Consider the following 15,559-nt stretch of genomic DNA (forward strand, 5'->3'; position numbering starts at 1 on the left):
TCACAAAAGGAGATTTACTGGAAGGATTCTGGAGAAACTCAGAAAATGCAAAGAACTGTAGGACACAAGGCAACTCGTGGGATTCAGGGACTAGAACTGGAGATCTGGTTCCACCAGACCCTCTCTTCATTGTTTATCTGTGCTTGTTTATGTCTGGTGTTGTGGGTTGATTCCATCCTCCAAAAGGTGCTGAAGTCCAAATGCCCAGCACCTGTGAATGTGACCTCCTTTGGAAAGAGGACTTAAGCAGATGAGCAAGTTAAGATATTTCAGTTTGTTGCGGCCACAGACGGGGTGGCTTCAACAACAGAAATGTATTAACTCACATTTCTTGTAGCTAGAAGTCTAAGATCAAGGTGCTGACAGGGTTAAATGGTCCTCAGAAATGATCCTAACTTTTTACCCAGTAACTATCCTTCAAGGACTCTAAAAAAGAGCAAGGAAACATGCTGATAAATATTTACCCACAAGGGTTTTCATGACAGCAAGAGTCCATATCCTGTCCCTCCCCAGCTCAAAGTTCTCATTAGCTTCCCATTTCACACAGATAAAGCAGAAATTTTCGCCCTTGGCCTAGAAGGCTCTCTGAGACTTACATCCTTATTACCTTTCTGATCTTATCTCCCAGGGTCCTGCTCCAGCCACCCTGGCCTTAGCTTTCAAATGCTCTGCGTAGAGGAAGGCTGTCTTAGGACCTTTGAACTTGCCACTCCTTCCCTCTGCCTGGAGTGACCATGCCTCAAATATGGGCATAACTTTCTCTCTTCTTTCAACTCTTCTACGTAAATGTCACTTTGTCTGGGAGGTCTTCCCCTCTGTCCTATCCCAATTTATCATCCTTCTCCCCCATTTTATTCTTTCTCCTTAGCCCTCCTACTTGGGTAATACTAGATGTTTTTGTATTTCTTTTGCTAGGCATTGGAATTTGACGACCTTCTAGGCCCTCTGTAACATATCGGATGGTAGGGTGACCTGCTGGCTCCTTGCCCTGAAACATTTCTTCTCCGCTTGACTAAAGCTGTCACACTTACTTTGTGTTGGGCTGCACCCCACAGGCCTGCAAGCCCCGTGCTCGCCCAGCTTCAGGACTGAAGAAGGAGCCTGGAGTCAGTGACAGAGACCTCAGTGGTCTATTGCACAGCAGATCTTACATCTCGGGAGGCAAGGTCCTGGAGTTACATCCCACCGTGTGCCGCAGGTGGAGGGCAGGGCAGGGCAGCAGTCTGGGAGAGGGAGAGTAGGGGAGTGTGTCTTATCAGTTATAGAGGGAACTGACCTCAGGTTACCAGGCACACCAGCAGAGGGGCACACCCCTTTGGTAAACTCTCTTAGTGGAGATAGTGCTGATCTAAAGATTAGAACTCGCTGGGGCTAGGGGCAAGTATGTAGGCATTTACCGATTAGGCTCTATGATGTAGAGGCAAGGGAGGCCATGTGAGTAGGGTGTAGGTGAAGGAGGGACTGGTTGAGCAGGGGATGGATGTACAGAGAGCAAGAGAACCACCATCTTGGGTGGCCTGATCATATACTTTGACTGTCTGATCAACTGCATCCTTACCCAGGGAAACAGAAGTCTGGTTCAGTGGTGCCATGGGCCTGACTTACCCTCCATTGTAAACTTGTTCTGCGGTTTTGCCTTGTTCTCCCTGCAAATTTCTGCTTTGTACCCTTGTACCCACCTTACCTGCCTGGAGTTTCTGGTCCACTTCTGAAATCTCAGGGAGCTAGAAGGGAATTGAGAGATCATGTTTGGTCCACTTGTTCATTTTGTTGATGGAGAAACTGAGGTGCAGGGACAGGAAGGAATCTGCTCAAGGTCATTGTCTACGTTAAGTGCATTCATGAATTTATTCAATATATACTGTGTGGCAGGCACTTCGCTAAGCACTTGTGAAATAAGAGGAAAAAAATCCATATTGGTCTCTGCCCCCATCCCCTGTACCTCTCTCTCTCCTGTCTTGACCTTCTTGTGTTATGAGCTCCTAAGACCCTTGTAATATCCTCAGTGATAGGAACACTAGGAGCATCCTTTATTCTAATATTTGGTCTTTGCCTCCATTCCTGACACCAAGTTCCTAAATCCCTTGGAATTTCCTGGGTGATAAGGGTGTCTTTTGTTCTGATGACGTGACTCTGGAGGAACTCCTGGATGGGAGTTGATCACCAGAAAGACCAAATCAGGATTAGAAGCTTGGAATTTTCAGCCCCCCCCCCCAATTCTCCAGAGAGAGGAGAGGGGCTGGAAATGAAGCTAATGATGGGTCATGCCTACCTGTGATGAAGCCTCCATAAAAGTCCCCAGGGTATGGGGTTTGGAGAGCTTCCAGGGAGGTGAACACGTGGAGGTGCTGGGGGAGTGGCATTCCCCGAGAGGGCGTGGAAGTGCATTGCCCTTCTCCACCTAGTCCTACACATCTCTTCCATCTGGATGTTCATCTCTATCCCCAAACATGTCCTTCTACAATAAACTGGTAAACAGTAAGTAACCTGTTGTCCTCCCTGACTTCTGTGAGCTGCTCTCGCAAATTTAACCGAACTGAGGAGGAGGTCGTGGGAATCTCCGATTTACAGCCCATCTCTCAGAAGCACAGGTAACCATCTGGACTTGTGATTGGCATTTGAAGGGAGCGGCAGCCTGGTGGGACTAAGCCCTTAACCTGTGGGGTCTGATGCTGTCTCCAGATAGTGTCAGAACTGAATTAAATTGGAGGATACCCAGCTCGTGTCATAGAAGTGCTTGGTGTGGGGAACAACTCCCCCCAGTCTGGTGTCAGAAGGCCTGTGATTGTGGTAGTTGTGTGAAAATAAAGGAGAAACACAAGAGGAGGACTGAGATTTTTCCTACTTGGCACTGGATAGGGAAGAGTGAAAAACACAGTTTTTTCCAGTTCAGTGGAGAATTTACATTATAAGACAATTATAAGATGGGATTAAAAAAGATCAGTGATGGTCAGAAGAGAGAACTGAACCAGCATGAAAAGAACGAGAAAAGCAAAAGGGCAAGAGGACAAGGAGAGAGGGTCAGAGCTGAAGCTCTCCATCTACTTAAACCTCACGGCATGTATAAAGGGCCAGTCATCCACTCATTCCACCAAAATGTGGATGTTCTACTACTGGGCCTAACCTTGAAGATACAAAGATGAGTTGGTATTTTAAAGACCAAATAAGGTCATGAACTTGTGAGGCTGGCTAGCAGATTTCCAAGCTGAAGTCCCTGACTGCTTAAGCCACCCAATTTCAAAGCAAAGGGAATTTGTTTCACAGTCCTTCTCTCTTCCCTGGGGACACAGCAAGCAAGATGATGGCGGTGCAAACTTGCTGTGATTCTGACCCACAAGATTACTTGACAGTGGCCTCCCTTGTTAAGCCTAGCACTCTTTTTCAACTTCAGGGTTCCCAGGTGTCCTCGGGACGGGCAGGTGGCATTTGTTTTAACACATGTCACTCAGCCAACCAGTCCAAGTACAGCCAACAGGTGCTGGGTCCTTTAATCTTTCAGGACATGGCTTTGGCCTTCTGTGGCCAGTTAATCAGGAGTGGGTGAGCAGCTGTCCAAGGACACATTCTGGAAGAAATTGGTGGTCAAGGTGGAGTAGGGGCAAAGGGCCTAGCTTGGTGGAAGGGATTCCATTTCACACCCAATCTCCAGCTGCTGTCGGGTAGCAGAGTCAGATAAGGACATCATAATCTCTCCAGGTAAATTACCTCTCTTTTGTGGGCCTGTGTAATCCCCCAGGGAGAGTGGTGTTTATTTCTTGTAAGGAGGGGTGGGTGCTATAGTAGAGTTGCTTTATACATACATTCAACATGTACTGGCTTTGGTATCTGACCCTCCACCCCCACTTCATTCAGTATTTCAAAGAAAAGCTACTCATAGGTTTAGTAAAGTGGGGATTAAGAATTAACTTGTGGATTTAGCAATTTGGTCATTGGTGACCTTCACAACAGTAGGTTCTGTGGAGTGACAGGGACTCGAACTGACTGGAATGGGTTCAAGAGATCATAGGAGCAAAAATAGAGCAAAGAACTGGAATAGCGCTGGAAGAAGATATGGGATTAACAGTGGGTTTGTTTTTTTAAGATGGAAGAAATCACAACGTACTTGTACGCTGGTTGTAATGATCCAGTGGAGGCAAAACTGATGATGCAAAAAAGTGGGTTGGATATGGCTCAAGATGTCCTTGAACAAGAAAGAGGACAAAGAACTTTCAGGAATTCAGTAGAGCTGTGTAAGGGAGGAAGAAGTGTTCCTTGAACCTGTTGAGGTCCCTGGCTGGATCTGAAAGTTAAAATGACAAGGACAGAGTAAGAGGAAAAAAGCATACACATTTATCATAAGTTTTTTAAGTAAGTGTAAGTGACATGGGAGCCTTCATAAGGAAATGAGACCCTGAACAAATGGTTAAACCTTAGCATTCTTATTCTAGGTCTGATGAAGAGTGGGCAGCTGTGGAGAAATATGACAGGACAAAGGGTGTGAGCTAAGTGCAGCAAACTGTGGAAAATTGGAAGGGCCTGTTTGTTCGGATTCCTCCTGGTGACCCTTGATCCTGGAGATAAAGATGCTTCTTACCTCTGGGTACAGAGTGGGCTCCTGTCACAAGAGCGTTTTATGAGCTGCTTCAGGGAAAAGGGCAGGGGAAAGCCAGAGAGGTCTTCCTGCTTCTACTGTTTTGTTTTGTTTTAACTCTTTCAGCTTAAAATATTCAATATGCTAAGGTGCCACATGCTGGGGTACTTTGTTCTGAATGCTATCAGTTGGTTTTTAAATATTATTAAATATTAACATATAACTTTACAACTAAATAAACTATATTTAAAAAGGTAATAGGTATTCAAAGGCATCCCTTCCTCGTTACATTATTATGTTTCCAGGGTCTGTGTTCTCACAGTTAGGTGTATTTTATGTAGTTGGTAGAAATAACACCATGCCAGTTGTTTGGAATTGGCCATGGTGGAAGTATTGACACCACAGAAATCATAGCCATTAGAAGTCAGGGACCTTTTTTTTTTTTTTAAAGGAGAGCTGTTTGCTAACCATCTGCCTGCCCACAGCTAGATTTGGTGGACACGTGGAGAGACTGGCCCTAAACTAAGTGCTAAAAGTTCGTCCACAAGAGCAGCATTGAAGGCAGGACATTTGGACAGGTGGGTAGATAGATGTGGTAGAGAGACGTTCCCTATTTATTAAGTGGAAAAGTGAGAATAAGGCTGGGAAGGGAGGTGTTGGAGGTTTGAGGTGAGAGGAGCCTAGGACAGTAAGTGGATTAGAGAAAGGTAGTATTTTTGTCTCGCACCATTAAAAAGCCCCTTGAGGTTAATGGTTATGAATTTAAGGAGAGGCCTATTACAATGGCTGTATATTTTCCTCCAGTCTCTTTCAGTGGCTTAGTCGAGTAAGCGGAGAGTGGATTTATCCAAGGATAGGGTTTTGCCAGATAAGTATGCCAGGGCCCAGGCACAAGCGAAATTGTAAAATTATAAATGTAAAAGCCACCACCAGAGACCTTCATTATTCATCCTAGCCAGAAGCATGCCACCCACCTGTACCTTTAACGTTATCCTGTTTATTTCCCTGTTTTGTTTATTGAGTGGTAAGTCATCTGGCTCACTCATCTTACTGACAGCAGGGGCTGTGCTTTACTTACTGCTGAATCCAGTGTCTGCGACAGCGCTTGGCACATAGTAGGTGCTCAGAGAGCAGTATGTTGCATAAGGTATTGGATTAATGGATTCACTTCCTCGCTCTCCTAAAATCTGTATGGTTGACTGAAGAATACTCAGAATTCTTTTTATACCCCTGTGTTCTTGCTCCATGGTGTTTAAACTTTAGTGAGCATAGGAATTTCCTTACGGAGTCAGATGCAGATATGAACCATTTTTAAGTACTTGAGACTCAACCTAAAGCCTTAGAGGCAGCTGCCCAGGTCGTGCGAGTAACGCGTTTGCTGTCCTTTGTCATTCCGGATTTGGCAACCGGAGGAGGGTTATATTACAACCCCTAAACTTGGATGGCGGGTAGTTTACGTATTTATCATTACTTTTTTATTGCTGCAAATAGCGGCTTAAGGCTCCAGGCGAAGCTATGACAGAAAAGCCCCAGTAGCAAGGTCCAAGGCTCAGGGACACGTAGTGGCGGCTCGCGAGCGGAAATTTGGGTCTGCGAGCGTGGCCGGGGCCGGGGCGTGGTCTTCCAGGGGGCGGGGCCGGGGCGGGGCGTGAGCAGCCGGGGCGGGGCCGCTCCCGGAGCCTCCAGGCCCCGCCAGCCGACACCGCCTGCGGCCCCGCGCCTTGAGCGCCTTCCGCGCGGGTCGCCCAGACTGTACGCTGGCGGAAGAGGGCGGGGGTGTGACCAGCTGTCTGTTTCTCTGAGTGGACAATAAAGTTTCGAAAGTTTGAAAAAGGAGGGAAAAAAAAACCCCACCCCCCCTTTGGCCGCCTCGGCGTGGACGCCTGCAGCCAGGGACAGACAGCTCGCGCGCCGTGTGCTCGCGGAGGCGTGGTTCGCGCGCGGGAATGGGGATCACCGTGGACGTGCACCAGGTGTTCAAGTACCCCTTCGAGCAGGTGGTCGCCAGCTTCCTCCGAAAGGTACTCGCCCCACCCGGCCGGCCGGGGCTCGCGTTCTCGGGCGCTGCCCCCGTGGGCCCTGTGTCTGCGCGCCGGGCGCCCGCGGCCCGCCGCTCGCGTCTCCTCCCTCCCGCTCCCCTCCGCCCGCGCGGAAGTCCTCACACCCCGTCGGCCCCTCCAGCTGCGGGTTTCGCTTCTGGAATGTGCCAGGCGAGGGCGGCGGTGGATTTCCTCGAAGGCGCCCCTTCCAGGATGAAGGAAAGACTCCGGGCATGGCACCACGCTCACACCCTGCCGCAGCTGGAAAGAGAGGCTGCAGGGGAGGGAGAGTCGCGGGGAACCGAAGTCCTGGAGCCCCGTCGAGGTTGCACACGACTTGTGGATCTTTCCAGTGTATCGTTAACTCCTTCAAAGCTCCTGGGCGCCGTTGAAGCCTAGTTTACGCAGCGCTGTTCTGCCACCTCACTGCTTTCTTTTTTATCAAACATTTGTGGGTGTTTGGGCAGATTGCTTAGCCTCTCGGTGCCTTAGTTTTGTAACCTGTAAAATGGGGGAAATGCTAGTACCAACTCCAGGGGTGGTTGTGAGGATTCAAGTGAAATAATTTCTGTCAAGTGCTTATTGCAGTGACTGATGCTTAATTAGTAAGTTCTTCAGAAAACTGTTAGCGTCTTTTCTGCTGCTATAACTCTGAACCCTCTGCTCAGTTTTCAGTGGTCCCAGGGCTCCCAGAAGCCCTGGGTGATGGTAGAATGGGAAATTTCTTTGAAAAATCAGAAACACCTAGGTCTGGAAGGTGGGACCCCCGGATTCTATTCTGGTATCTGCCTTTAGTTAGTTCACTTGATGACCTTGGCCAAGCGTCATCTCTGGGATCCACTTTCTGCATCTAAGATGTGTTGACGTAAAAAAGTGCACCACCTAAAAGTTGAGAATTATATTTTATTTAGCGGACTTGCCGAGGACTTAAGCCCGGGTTACTGCCTCTCAGGTAGCTCTGAGAGACTGCTCTGAGGAGGCAGGGAAGGAGCCAGGGTATGTAGGAGTTCAGCCAAAAAAAAAAATCAGGTAGTTAGATATTGAAAGATTACTGCTAATTAAAGAAAACCAGACATCTCAAGTTAAATGAATTTAATGCTTTTCTGTGTCTGGGAAGATGCAAGAGTCTGGGCTCACTGAAATCATTCCTTTGATGTGCACCTTCGCTATCTAGGGCCAGTGTCCAGTTTCTTTCCATCCTGAATTCCCTCAGGGTTCACCATTGGGAGTGGCTGTAGAGGATGATGACTTAATGGCCACAATATACTTCGTTTACTTGAAATGGCATGTGGCATTCTTGGTCCACAGATAACAGTGTTGTATCTGAAGATCTTCTTTCAGCTTTCACATTCTTAAGCAAGATGTGCAAGAATTGTAATTTGCCTTGGGCATCTGCCACTGGCACTGCTCTCCAAGTGCAACCTGGAAGCTAAACTGAGGGAGATGCATTTTTTAAGTGATAAGACCTTTCCTCTATTAGAGGAAGTGATGCGGTTGGGAGCCCAGGTCACAGAGGAGTGAGTAGGGTGCTGGTTAACATGGCGTTGCCATGGAAGCCTTTTGGGTGGGCAGGGGGGACATCGGCTTGTTGGTATTGTTCATTCATCTCTAGTATCTAGAATAGTACCTGGCACTTATTAGGTTCTCAAGACAAATCTGATGAACGATGAATGAATAAGTGAAAGAAAGCACGAATTACAGATCTGATGTAGACTTTGCCTTAGGCCAGGCTTCTGGCCTGAAAGAGAAACACCCCACACCCCATTTTTGTTAGGACTGGCACTTTGAAGTGTGGAGTCCCCAGTGCCACTGCTCCTTTGGAAAGCCTTTCTGAATTGTCCTCATCAAAAGATGATCTCTGCCTTGTCAGAGCTGAGGGGCTCTTTCTCTGGGCCTGGGTGACCATCTTCTCCAGTTATGCAGTGGATAGTTACTTCTACATGTTTCTTTTCCCTCATCAGACTCTAAACTTTGGGGCTCACTCCTGCAGAAGCACGGGGCACAGTGCCAAGCTCTCATTTACAGAGTACTTGGCATGTGTCAGGCTTCCGGGCTAAATGCTTTTCTTTCACTCAGCAGGTGTTTAGAGACACTTTTCTGCTGTGTGCCGGGCTCTGTGCTGGGTGCTAGGGCATCAAAGACAGACCCTCTTCTCATGGAGCTGGTGGTCTCTAGTGGGTGAGACCAACATTAATAAATGATCAGCAAGCGAGCCCACACCTCAAGTTGATGATGTGAATTGACACAGGACAAGTTCACGGTGCTGTGACTGAGGATGGGGGGAGACCAGCTGAGGTCCCCAAGGACAGCCATGAAGAAAGGCTTCCTCAAGAAAGTGGCATTTGCGAAATGATGGTAGAAGCATGAGTAAGAGTTACCTAGGCAGGAGGGGCAGGGGGAGGAAGTGTTTTCACAGACTGTCATGTTTACTCCTCACAGCAGCTTCAGGAAGTAGTTATGATTGACTTCCAGTCCATGGTCTGGAGAAACTGAGGTTCAGAGAAGTTTGAGCAACTTTTCCAAGTTCTGACAGCTAGGAAGTGGGAGAGCCAGGATTTCAACACACCTGAATCCAAGCCCACACCCCTAATCACCAGGCTGAGCTGCTTTGCACGCAAAAGGTACTCAGATGATTATTGAGAGACTAGAATGTTGCAGGCTCAGCTTTGCCATGCCCTTTACCCGTTCTCAGTTTCCTTTTGTCCGTAGTCTTCTCTCAGGGTTTATTCATCTTGGTGAACCCACTGTGTCTGACATAAGGGTGTAGCTTTGAAGCACAGCACAGTGAGAAAATACAATGTTTCAGTTATCTATGGCTGTGTCGCAAATCACCCATGTGATTGAGTGGCTTAAATTGATGAAAGGCTTTTAATTCTCATGACTCTGCTGGCTGACGGGGCTCAACTGGGTGTTTTTTGAGTGCCATGTGTTATAGCTGAGGTCGTTTCTCTAGCTGCCTTCAATTAGGGTCCAGAAGAATTCTTATAATTAGCAAAGTGCTTGGGACATAATAAATAAAGACTGATGACGTTTTGGAAGGTATGGCTAGGTTTAGAGAGGAGAATACATGCAGAAAAGATCTAGAATGGGACAGTGTTATCTCCTGGGACTCTCCACATGCATTCTTTCTATTCGCAAAGCAGTCTTTGAGAGATCCTGGGTGGAGCTGTATGACTGTCTCTAAGATACCATTAAATCCATTTGCTGTGAGACTTTACAGCTTACATTGTTTAAAGCCATGAACTGGAAGTCAGTAGACCTGGATTCCAGTCATTGTACTTCATTAAAAGCAGTTTTGGGGTGGCTTTGGGGAGACTGTTTTCAACAGTGTATATACTATGCCCTAGTGCAAATTAGAAAGGGGCATCGTTTAGGCTGTCTGCCCCATAAGCTCACAGTAAATGAAACTAGGAGGAAGTATAGGGGACTATTCATCATGTTAGAAAAAGGTTCTCCTTCCCCTAAGTGGCTGTAGCCTTGTGCCCACTAGCCTGCTTGACTGGAAGACCTTGTGCAGTGAGCCACATGCACAACTGTATAAGACAACCCTACTGTCTTAATTTCTCATCTGAGAAATGAAAGGCCTTGTACCCCACCCGACTCCCAGGATTGTTGTGAGGATCAAATGTGTAACAGTTTGACAAGCATAGGTTTTTTTTAAAGCATGAGGTAGTAAGAATGATCCTTTTGGCAAAAGACACTTTCACTTATCTTTTAGTCTTTATGTATTTTTTTTTTATTCAAGGGAAAGCACTTGGCAGAAGGGACAATCATATGAGGATACCTGGGAAGCATTTAATCTGATTTTGCACAATGGTATGTTTGAGGCTGCTGCAGCAATGAGGAAGTTCTGTTTTAAACAGAGTCTACTGATCTGTGGCTTTTGGTATGTGAGGAATTGCGTTCTGAGTTATAATATACTACTGCTTTTAAAACCTGAGAAATGTTTGCTCTTTTTACACCTGCCTGTTGGATACCACAGGCAGACTATTAGCTGCATGTTTTCAAAGCTAAGTGGCACCTTGAAAACAAATACCACAATAGTCTTTGTTCATGGAATACAGTTTCTCTCAATGAACCCTTCATGGAGGAATGCTGTGAAACCCGAAATGGTTTATTCATCAGATGCTAAACTGTGCTTTCCGTGAACTGTTGTGTCAGTGCTCTTGACAGTGTATTTTGGTTTCTTTCTTTGTATGACTCTTAGCTTTCTCGCTCTCATCACTTATACAGCTGTTTCCTTCCTTGTACTTAAAACCATCTGCAAGAGAACACACTGTTGCGTAGATGGGTTCACTCTTCTCTGGCAGCTCACGTGGGTCTGTTCATAATGGGCTTGCCTCATACGAGCTGGATTCAAAGACATCCTAAATTTTGACAATCTGAAGTTTAAAGTCATTAAAGGACCCAGAGAGCCATTGTCTGGCCTGGGCTTTTCTTGTTTATGTCTCAAATGAGGCCGGAGGAGGTGTAATTTTCCTTACAATAGAGTTATTCAGGTTGATTTTCTTCTTATGCTGTAAGTTAAAGAGTCATTGTGAATAGTGAGTGTAAGCTTCATGGGCAAAGATTTTTATCATCTGTTTTTGATGTACCCCGAGAACCCCAGGAGATCCTGGAGCATAGAAGGTACCCAACGAATCCTTATTAAATGAAGGTGTGAAACTGCACTCTCCTGGGATTTCGCCCTTCGTGGCTTCAGACGAAGTCTTGTGGGGTTCTGTAACGTGTCCTTACTTTGGGTGCTGTAATAAAATGGACAGGTTAAAAATTTTCTTTGCTTCAACACAGTAGCTTCAGGTTTCGTTTACTCTTGCCAGGAGCCTGATGTTCTGAACAAAATGGTTTCAGTGTTTACCCTTAAACTCATAACGGGATTTATGAATGGCTATTTCCATTTAGAGTAGAAAGTGGATTGGGTAATTAATAATGTTTCCATTTCTGATCCTGTCTCTTCTCTTTTGCACCTCTGAGACTTCCACATGTGGCACGTCTCTCCCTGCTGAGCTCTTGATATATTTGCAGGGGGAGGGGGAGCACCCACATTTCCAAAATAAGTGGTTTGAGAAATGATAGGTCTAGCTTGGTATAATGGTTATTTATTCTTTTGCTCACACTGTAATAGTATTTCTTCGCTTTTATCTTCCTCTCCTCAGTTCGACTAGAAGATTAGCACAACAGGAAGGAGGAGGTGAGGAAGGGAAGAACACGGGCTCTGACATCAGTTGGGGGACGGAGGGCTTCTCGCTGTGAGTTTGGGCAAGTCTGTTTATTCTCTGTCTCAGTTTCCTCATCTGCAAAATAAGAATAATAATATCTTCTGGAGTTGTTGGGGGAAATTCAGTGGGACAATGCCCACAGTTGCATGCAATATACATAGTTTAATGTTGCCACACAGTAGATGCTTTTAAAGTACTTGTTAAAAACCAAGATAGTAATACTAACAAAAATAATTCATTACATGTATTCCATGCACTTGAAAATAAAAGGCTGAGAGAAGTAGTCTGTAGAAATCTTTACTAACTTGAAGTAATAAAGGGGAGAGTGAGCATGAATTAAAGGTGCACATTTGAACTGTGACGAATTTTAGATGTCATTTAAGTAATATTGAAGTGTACCAAGTAAGTTACCGGTGGGGGCTGTGGCTTAATCAGCGCCTGAAAGATAGGAGATCTTAACTCTCAAAGTACTAATGGTTAAATATTCATTATCTGCTTCCTAATAGACATTCATGCTAGATCTCTGCAACATTTGGCCCCTGCAAGATGAGCAGATAAATAAAACATGGCCCTGGCCTCAAGGAGCTCACTGTCAAGGGGGGACAGAGGGAAACAGTAATTTTTGTGATAAGTGCTTTCTCAGGGGCATATCACAGATGCAGTGTGGGGCAAGGTATGCTTTAATTATAAATCGATAAGGGCTTTTAGAGTACTTAGAAAGTGTCTTGTTGCCTTTTTTTTTTTTCCTCAAGAGGTGAATATTCTCTCTAGTACTCTTAATTCTGCTGTGTGGTGCTTCCCCTAATGCTAGTGGAGAGGGATGTGTCAGGCGTCTTCGTCATGTCTCCCCCAAATTCTGAATTGGTAAAGCCTGAGTTATGAGGTTTTACTGCTCCAGGAAAAGAAGAAATACTGTCTGATAATTTTTGAATAATCGTTTAACTTTATCTTGAGTGCAGAATGGGTACTAATAGTATACTTAATGCCACACCACAGAAAATTACAGGATAAAGGCTGAGATCTTGAAACTAAATTTTCAAAAATGTTGATTCATTCTTTAGTAGCAAAACCAACAAGGTGTTACACTTTACATAAAATTATTTTCTTTGATTTCTGTAACAGCTCTTTGAGGTGGAGTTTTTTGGTTTTGTTTTTGTTCTTGTTTTCCTTCTAATTTTACAGATGAAGAAACTAAGGCAGACAGAGATGAAAGTACTTTGCCTAAGACTTTCACAGGTGGGCTTCAGACAGAGGTAGCTTGGATTCTAAAAACCTGGATTCTTGAAAACTCATTGTTTTCAACACTTTTATTTTAATGAGGTTTTTTTTATTTCTTAGCTTTTCATTTAGAAATAATTTGAGTTGCAAAATGCTGCAAAAGCAGGCAAATAATTCCAGTATACTTTTCCAGCTTCCCCAAACAGCTGTATAACTTTGAAAACCAGGGACTTAACATTGATACCATGTTAACTAATCTACAGACCTTCCTCATTCAGATTTTGGCCGTTGTTTACTAATACCGTTTTTCTGGTCTGGGATCCATTCCAGGATCCCACATTGCTTTTGTTGTTGTCTTAGTCTCCTCCAGTGTGGGACAGTTCCTTAGTCTTTCTGGACCATAGTGCTTTTTAAAAATCAGTGGTTAGTTAGTTTGTAGACTTTGTATCTTTAAATGCATTGGGTTTTAGATAAGAGGATTTTCTTTTACAATTATGTGAACTATTCCTTTCAAAAAACTTCATTATGCCATTGTCAGTTACTGGGATATTTTGGAATGAATGAGGGTGAAAGACCATGGTTGGCCTTTGTTTACAGTCATAACTCTTCCCAGGCTGACGGGCCTTCGAGGAGCATCTGGTGGTCCACTGCCCTGGCTGCATGGATGGTAGCATCATGGCCTGCCTGTCTTGGCTCCTTATCCTTTGTTCTTTCTACTTCATCCTCCTACTGGACCCAAAGGCCAACGAACAGCCATTCAGAATATCTGTTGACTTCAATATGTTTAGTCTTTGATCGTCGACGTTTTGATTAATCATTTGATCTTGGTATAAAATCAACTTTGCTTTGTTTCTAAGATAGACTATTGCCTGTAGCTCACGCAGGCAATCTGGCACAGCCCACGGTGATTTCTTTGTGTAGCTAAATACCAGATCTCTTTTCAGCAAGCTTTGTCCCTTTTCATACACGTGTTTGGCAGCAGCCTGGGTAGCGAAGTTTCCCTTAATGCTTGTAAAACCAATATGTTGATATACCAGACTTACTTTAGGTCCCTTTGGCCTTCTTTGCAGGATTGATACAGATGTCAGCTCCGCGGCTTCCTTGTGCTCTTAGATAATGTCGTTTGGCCGTTGGAAACAATGGCTACTTGGGAGGTCACTGACTTTTTTTTTTTAATATTATATTATGAAAGGCAGGCTTTGATTTCTCAGCTTTTGTAAAAGTTGATATTTTAATAACTCCTACTGTCTTAAGAGTAGGCTTCATGAAAACTTACATATTTTTCCCCCTGTAGATAAGAAAGGTAAATATACCCCATCTTCATGAATCTACCTCAAGAAATGCATTGAATGTGATTCCTGTAATTAATGGGCTCCGTTTCTTGGCCCCCCGCTCTTCATAGCTGTGTGTTTGTTTTAATGTATGTTGTGTTTTTTACCCATTATTTTGCAGTTTTGGCCTCTTGCCTTTTACTAGGTAAAAAAATATATGAAAGCAAGGTCCATGACAACGCAGGAGAGTCTACATTTTACCCTTGTTAGACTGTTAACGTACATATACTGTATGCATGATATTTGCTACAGATTTATATCTTGGGGAAAGGAGAAAGGAAAGGAGTTACTTTATATGCTCTGTGAAGAACATAAGAACTGTAAGTAAATTCAGAATGAAGTCAGATGTACCTTGAAAAATCCCTTGCGTCACCCAGAGTGTACGGCGTGCATGGGGAATGTGCACAGCCCCCTGCAGTAATTCTTATGCCACTGAGCTGGGTCCAAGGATGGCAAGGGTTTTTGGCAGACATCTGGGTCATCAGAACACTTTGCTTCCATGAGAGTCCCTGGTCTGCAGCAGGGACTGGAGAATCCCGGTGGGACCCCACTTGTGTGCAGGCTTTATGCCATTATGTTTTTAACACGGAGACTCCTTTTGGGTGTACTCATTTGGGGGAGCATGAAATGAGATAATACACATGGCAGCCTCTAACACAGCGCCCTGCACTGGCAGTGGATGCTCAGTAAGTCTTTGATGGGCTTGATCCTGATCTAGCTTGATCCTTTCCATTGTCACACTGTGTTTGAAAAGGTGTCCAAAAAACCTGGCTGCCTGTTTCCTGCCTTCCCAAAGTGGCAACCCTCTCCTAGCAGCCTGCCTTCTCTTGTACCCTTATATCTGACTTCAGATAAATTTTTGTGAATTAGATCAGGAGTGCTCAATTTACCCTAAGATGATGTCAGATCATTTCAAGTAATGCCAGGCAGGGGGCGCCTCAGCACAGTAAATCTTTAATTTAAAACCAGTTAAAATGTATGCTTCTCATGTCACGGTGTTTAGCTACTGTAAGTAAACCTCTGATTTCTTTTCCTAGTCTCCTGCGGAAGGAAACTTGAGGCTCACATCTATTCAATTCCAAAAGTAGTTGCATAAGAAAATGACTTGAATCTTGCAAACGGGTTTACTAGAGTGAATAGTATAGGATCTCTTGTGTTTGGCTAAGAAAACTTCAGTTTTAC

The 15,559-nt window shown here is 44.9% G+C and overlaps 1 protein-coding gene across 1 annotated transcript in view; it reads left to right on the top strand.

The window, feature by feature from the left end:
- The first annotated feature begins 6,269 nt into the window (after window positions 1–6,269).
- PRELID2 (PRELI domain containing 2) overlaps window positions 6,270–15,559 on the top strand; it is a 70,121-nt gene continuing 60,831 nt past the window's right edge. Inside the window, exon 1 of the mRNA XM_031671788.2 lies at window positions 6,270–6,591. Within this exon, the coding sequence (XP_031527648.1) occupies window positions 6,517–6,591 (75 nt within the window). The 5' untranslated portion in view covers window positions 6,270–6,516. The remainder of the gene's footprint in view (window positions 6,592–15,559) is intronic.

Source organism: Vicugna pacos, chromosome 3, assembly GCF_048564905.1.
Source record: "Vicugna pacos chromosome 3, VicPac4, whole genome shotgun sequence".
Taxonomy (NCBI): Eukaryota; Metazoa; Chordata; class Mammalia; order Artiodactyla; family Camelidae; genus Vicugna; species Vicugna pacos.